The following is a 6,925-nucleotide window of genomic DNA, read 5'->3' as shown; positions in this document are numbered from 1 at the left end:
TATATATATGCACCATTCTACCTCCATGTATGCCTACAGGCCAGAAGAGGGCATCAGATCTCATTTCAGATGGTTGTGAGCCACCATGTGGTTGCTGGGAATTGAACTCATGACCTCTGGAAGAGCAGCTAGTGCTCTTATCCTCTGAGCCATCTCTCTGGCCCTGTGAATGATTTTTAAGGTATAAAGGGCCTTCAGATTTCTCTGCATCCTTGCTGACCTCTGTTTTCACTTTCCCTTGCCCAAGCTGTCGTTTCTTCTGTTTCAATCATCTAGTCTTCTGCACTGTGGCTTCCTTTCGTTGTACTTCCTGGATCCTGTTTCACAGCTAAGAGTGAACTCACTACCTCACCTTAGGAATCTCCTCCTGTATTTTCCCTACCCCTTTGGCCTTCTTGCCTTCTATAAGTCTTATCACCAAAAGCCATTCTGTGTTTCAGGCTGCTGACTTCTTATTGCCTGCCCTGTCCATAGGATTCACTCTGACCTTTATTGCATTTTCTCAGTTACACTCTGTCTCTTTACTTCTGGCCTCTGCACGTGTACACCTTCATGTGTACATGTATATATACATATACACCACCACACTTGTACACACAAAATAATAAAAGTTAAGTGGAAAGGGAAAGAGACTTTTAGGAGGGAGAGGGAGGAAAGGAGGTCCTGGAGAAGCGAATATGGTCCGTGCGCATTATATATGTGAATGAAGATGCCAGAACCAAACCTGTTAGTTGTTTTATAAGTGAATGTGTGCTTATAAATTAAAGTTAATTGTTAGAGGACTGTTGTAGAATATTATTTAAGGTATGTTACTTTTTTATGCTGTGGAACATTTGTTTAACATGCAAAGATGTGTTTGATTAAATGAAATTCACCTGTGGTCAGGAGGCTGCGTCAGCAACTAGCTGACAGGAAGTTGTAGGGAGGAGCCCGGTGGAGAAGGGCTTTTAAAGAGAGGCAAGGAGACGCACGAGAACTTCTTGAGAGACACAAGGAGGTAAACTTGGGGAGCAGAATTCCACCTCAGCTTTTGAGTCTTGAGTTCTTTAGAGGGATGGAGATTTAGATAAATTCCCTTTGTAGCTTTGAAAGAGTTGGTGCCTGAGGGAACAGAATTTCAACACTGCTGCTGGTACCAGCAGAGTGGCAGTTGCTGACTAGGATAGCTGTGGCTTAAAAGGCAGCAACAATTTAAAAAGAGGACAGTTGGCGCCCCATGTTAGGCACCAAAATGTTGTTTGATTTTTTTTTTCTCTTTTGACTTTTTGAGGGGCCCTCCACCCAGCTCTCAAATAAATCACACATAGAGTCTTAGTTAGGAATGCCCACCCTTGGCTTGCTTCTAGCCAACTTTTCTTGAATTATCCTAACTACCTTTTGCCTCTGGGCTTTTTTCCTTCTCTTACTTCTGTGTATCTTACTTTCACTCTTACCCCATGGGTGACTGAGTGGCTGGCCCCATGTCCTCCCCTCGTTTCTTCTATTTATTCTCTCTGCCTGCCAGGCCCTCAATATCCTTGCTCCTGCCTCACTATTGGCCGTTCAGCTCTTTACTAGACCATCAGGTGTTTTAGGCAGGTAACGAATCACAGCTTCACAGAGTTAAAGAAATGCAGCATAAACAAAAGCAGCACACCTTAAAATAATATTCCCTACAAAGGACCAGTACAGTAAAACAGTTCTAACTAGGCTTGGAGTTTGGGATTTATTGTTTTGTTTTTATGTATATAAATGTTTTGTCTGTGTAACGTATGCACGCCTGAAGTCAGAGGAGGGTCTCAGGTCCCCTCGAACTGGAGTTATGGATGATTTTGAGTCACTGTGTAGGTGATAGGAACTGAACTCTACTCCTGTGCAAGAGCAACCAGTGCTCCTAACCCTGATCCGTCTTTCCAGCCCCTTAAACTTGGAGTTTTTACTCTTTTATTCCATCTGTTTATAACTATCAGTTTGTGAGCTACTTTTGAATCTTTTTTTTTTTTTTTCCAAGACAGGGTTTCTCTATGGCTTTGGAGCCTGTCCTGGAACTAGCTCTGTAGACCTGGCTGGTCTCGAACTCACAGAGATCCACCTGCCTCTGCCTCCCGAGTGATGGGATTAAAGGTGTGCGCCACCATTGCCCAGCTACTTAAAAAGGGAAGTTTTTCTTTTTGCGATTAAACAAAACATTCCGCCTTAAGCACTCATCAAGTGGCTGTTGACACCAGTAATATATGTATTTATCTTGATGAAGTACAGATATTTGAAGTGTCACCTGGGTGTGTAGACTTTCAGTAAAGCCTTTTAAGCCTGTGTCTGTCCTGGAGCCTTGGGAGTCAGTAAGGCTGTCTCTGCTTAGGGCTGAGATTACAAACATCTGCAAACCTGACCTCCAAGTGTCTAGTAATGATTCCACTAAACACCACCCTGCATTTGTCTGTGGGTTTTTAATATTCAAAAGAAGATATTAATGGCTGAGGCTCAGAGGTCATGCCAGAGTAGTTCACTCTGCATTTTGTTTTCTTTAGTTCAGCCATTCTTTAACTTTTTAGGTCATGGCCCTTTCTGATCACCTAGTTAAATCTACAGAGCCATATAGAATCAAATACACCATTTCAGGGAATCTGGTGGCCCTCTGAGGTCCTCCTCCACCTTAGTCAGTTTAGTTGGCTATCTTAAGCCAAATATGTCATTGACTGCACTGCTGGGTCCCCTTGTCACCATTGTAGTTTCCTTCCGGTACACACAGGAAGCAGTCCAAGGCTTGTTGCATCGCTGCTGCAAAAGCCATTTTGCCCCCTACCAGTGCACACTTACTTCCTTTTGTGGAAACAGAAGTACATAGGTGTGAATCTGAGAGGTTCTGCCCAAGAAGAGGAAAAGCTGTTAGATGCATTAGTAAATACCTGCGGAGAGGAACCAAGTCATGTACTGCATGTTCAGCATTGAGCTCTCTGCCCAGTTAAAGAATTTCTTCTGGGTTATGAGCAGTTTGTAACAGGACCATACCTTGTTATTTCATGAAATAAAGAAGCCCGTGTCTCCCTCCATACTTTAATACTCAAAAGAGAAGCCCTCAAGAGGTATGGATTCTTGGAGTTGACAGTCTAGATTTGGGGCTTTGCTGGGCTGCTCTGCAAAAGGAAGAATAATATATCTTCATAAAATGTGCGTCTGGTGCTTTTTCAGGGCAGATAGTCACAAGAGGATAACATTTGAAGACTCTCTGGCCTCTCGGTTCTTATACCTTTGTTTACAGTCAAATCCTAATTTATGCTTAAAGCAGAATATTTTTAAGTGCTCTGAAAATAATCACAGTTTAAATGATAGTACGTAAAAGTAATTGTCAACATCATAAAGAATGGCATGTGCCAGTGGGGCTCACAGTTGACATGCAGATAGAGTGTGTGAGCCTCCTAGACTCAAGAGTCAGCTGAAGGAGGTGGTCGTAGGAAATCGAGTTCAAAGCTTGCTCCAGGTCATAGGTAGGACTAGTTGAGGGATTGGGAACAGGCATGAGTGCTAACCCAGTGTTCTTTCTGGTTCCTCCAACCCTTGCCTCTGTCTTCCCATGACGTGTGCTTGTTGTCTCCTTACAACTATTCTGAGAAGGTGGTTACTTAGTACAGACGTGATTCCCAGTCAAACAGCAGAAGCATTTCCCAGAAACTTGCTAGAAATGCAGATTCTCAGGCCCTGCCTGGGAACAAACCAGAAACTGTAGGAATGAGCTCAGCGGTTCTCTTAACATACCCTCTGGCGCCCCTGATCCATGCTGATGTTTAGAACCATGTGGAAGGCATGGGCATGTCATTCTCAAGAGGGAAGCACTGGAAACAGCAGGCCTTTCCTGTGGCTGACAGGGAAAAGGTGATCTTAAATGTCTAGTTCTGTAATGGTGGATGTGTATGAGACCACCCAGTCATGGCAGATTGTTGCTAACTCTGGAGCTGCTAAGCCTTCACTGTGGGAAAACTTGCTGCTGGACTAGACCCACAAGAGGAGCATTTGCTCTTGTCCCTTTGCTCCTTGTAGGTAACTGTCACCTTCTTTTGTCTTTCAGCCCATGGACCAAGCTTCTCTCAAAAACAGTGATGTTCTGGTTCTCACAGGGCTCACACAGATCCCCACTGCCAACCCCGACGGCATGGTGGGCGAGTTCTGCAGCAACCTTGGTAAGGGACTTCTCAAGACTGACCTTGGGGTCTGCATCCTAGGTTTATTTCTCATTCGAGCTTTACCCCTTCCCTCCAATCCTGCCCTCTGGTGTCTCTTTGAAGCCTCCCTGCTCTCACTGATTTCTACCCCTAGGTTCCTCCTTGAAATGCACTGTTGTCCAAAGGAGCCATTCCTAAAGATTGTGAATTTGAAAATGTGCTAAGAGTTGTGCAGCCATACATCAGAATTGGTAGCAGCTTCTAGAAACATAGTCGGCATTCTCTCACAGACCGTGTTGGCTAACCCCTTCCTGTGGTGGGTATGGCAGGAGATGCATGCTCATACATCGCAGCAGGAGAGTCACACCCCCTGACGCTGCTTTGCAAATACTAGCCCAGCAATGACTCACACTTGAAATTCACACCAGTGAAAAGATGGATGCATGGAATTGTTCTCACTGATGTTTGGTTGCTTTTGTTTTTTCTTCTTTTGGGAAAAGACTAAATTGAGAGCCCTAGGGATTGTTTCTCTGGAAAACATTTTTTCCCCTTGGTAAAATTGTCAGTGAAATCTTGCAATCCCATTCCTGCCTTAGGAAAGAAGGATGGCTCCTGTCTATGTCCGTGCAGGCTGCTATGACAAAGTATCATCATCGGAGTCGGGGTACAAACTGACAATGTGACCACCTCGTATATGGTCATGGGAAAGTTTTTATTGTAGATATGAGAGAAAGAGCAGCAAGAGGCGTCTGGAAGAGTCCAGAGGAGAGAGAAAAAGAAGTAGACTGAACATGGTCAGAACTATCTGTGAGAGAGGGGAGAACAGAGAGAACACAGTGTGAGAGAAGCAGGAACGGAGCGAGGGGTGGGGGAGCCTAGGAGCTGAAGGGAGCTGAAGGTGGAAGAGGAGGTGAGAAGGACCAGGATGCTAACATAGACTCTGAAATGTGTAACAGGTACTTGTGATACTGAGGGAGCCTGGAGGCCAGCATGGACTCTGATATGCCAATAGACACCACAGTAGACACGTGTCCCTTCTGCCAGAAGTAAAGGTAATGACTCCATTTGGTAGATGGGAACCGGTTTCACAACCACCAGAAATCCTCCTATTGTCCAGATTGAGTTCATTTCTGGACATTTGGACTGCCTTTTAGGGTTTGGGGAACTCGAGTGTCCTTTGGATCTAACAGTTGGGTGACTTAGGCAGTGAGCATTTGTCTCACAGAAATGAGACCCAGAGGACCACGCTTTTCCTGCACCTCACGGGGAGCAAAGGAAGCTGTCTCCTTTCAGCTTCTTACAGAGGCTATTCTCATCTTGGGGTCTCTGCCTCCATGAGCTCATCTGAATATAATCCCCTCCTCAGGTCCCTACTGATCATCATGTTGGCCATCTGGCTGCCGCGTATCAGCTTGGCAGGGCAAGAGGCACAGAACATTAAGTCTGAGCTAGCTACCCAAGAGGGAGGGGTTAAGGGGCTGACCTTCACCTTCCAGCAACTTTAAGTGGTATTACTCTGGCTCCTGGAAGAAGTGGTCATCTTCACGGAAGGCACTGACCTTTGTAATCTCCCAAGCCTTGCTACCAATCATGCCCTGTTTTTATTCTTTGTCGTGTAAAGCTGTGGGAAAGTGGGCTGGTCTCAGAGAGCTTTTGGGTTTTGTGTATTGGTTAGTAATCTAGAACCCCTGACTCCAGGAACTTTAGATTTGGGGTCACTGTGTCAGGTGGGGATCCTCAAGATCATCGAGGGTAGCTAATGAAAATGCAAACTTGAAGGTTCTGTCACAGATCCGCTGGGCTGGGAAGCGAAGGACCTAGAAGAAAAGCTGCGCATTCAGCGTGTTCCCTAGACTATTGTTAGACAAACTAGAGCTTGGCAAGCACTGCCCTCACTCGGTCCTCACATAACTAATGAGGAAACTGAGGCCCAGCCAGGTTGAAGTGGTAAACTAGTGGCCCTCTCTGTGTTGTCTTGGCAAAAGCAGACTAGAGCCGACCTCTCTGAAGTGTTGCCTTCATCCCATGCTGTAATGCCAGCAATCACAGCCTCCTGGAGACCTGTCCATCACAGTAGGCGTGGGCAGGGCTCATGGCACCAGACTTCAGCTCCCACACCCAAAGCCACCTGCTTCCGTTTTTTTACAAACAAAAGTAGACTTGACTTCTACAGTTTTTCAGCCAGTCATACTTTTAACACATTACAGCCCGTAAGTTGTGATTAATTCTATGTTCTACACTGGTTTTCAGTGTTTGAGAGAGTTTCTTACAGACATACTAGTGAGAGAAAATGCAATTAAAAGAACTTAAATGGAAACAGTTTATTTCCATCTGGCTCACTCAGACATGACGAGGGACTAAGCAGAGACATCCAGCAAGCCTTACATAGGATTTAAAGAGAATGAGCTGCTGGAAGCTCGGGTTCACTGCAGTTATTAAAATCCACACCGTAGCTGGGCGGTGCTGGTGCCCCCCTTTAATCTCAGCACTCGGGAGGCAGAGGCGTGCAGATGTGTGTGAGTTCTAGGCCAGCCTGGTCTACAGAGCTAGTTACGGGACAACTAGGACTGTTACACAGAGAAACCCTGTCTTGAAAAGCCAAAAATAAAAATTAAAAAAAATATTGTGCTAGACAGCAATGGCTCACACCTTTAACACCAGGCTCTTGGGAAGCAGAGGCAGGTGGATCTCTGTGAGTTCAAGGCCAGCCTGGTATATGGAGCTAGTTCCAGGACAGCTAGGGCTGTTACAAAGAGAAACCCTGTCTTTAAAAAAAAAAAAAAAAAAAA

The 6,925-nt window shown here is 45.3% G+C and overlaps 1 protein-coding gene across 6 annotated transcripts in view; it reads left to right on the top strand.

Moving 5' to 3' along the window:
- The window catches only part of Ints9 (integrator complex subunit 9), an 83,239-nt gene that overhangs the window by 56,796 nt on the left and 19,518 nt on the right, over positions 1–6,925 (top strand). For all 6 annotated transcript variants that reach the window (XM_050152271.1, XM_050152272.1, XM_050152274.1 and 3 more), the window contains one exon: positions 4,043–4,154. In XM_050152271.1, coding sequence (XP_050008228.1) covers positions 4,043–4,154 — 112 coding nt within the window. The remainder of the gene's footprint in view (positions 1–4,042; positions 4,155–6,925) is intronic.

The sequence above is a fragment of the Alexandromys fortis genome, unplaced genomic scaffold (genome assembly GCF_014885135.2).
Source record: "Alexandromys fortis isolate MF-2015 unplaced genomic scaffold, M_Fortis_MF-2015_v1.1 scaffold_75, whole genome shotgun sequence".
NCBI classification, from domain to species: Eukaryota; Metazoa; Chordata; class Mammalia; order Rodentia; family Cricetidae; genus Alexandromys; species Alexandromys fortis.
Note: the sequence above shows the minus strand (reverse complement) of the source record. Positions and strands in the feature narration are given on the sequence as shown.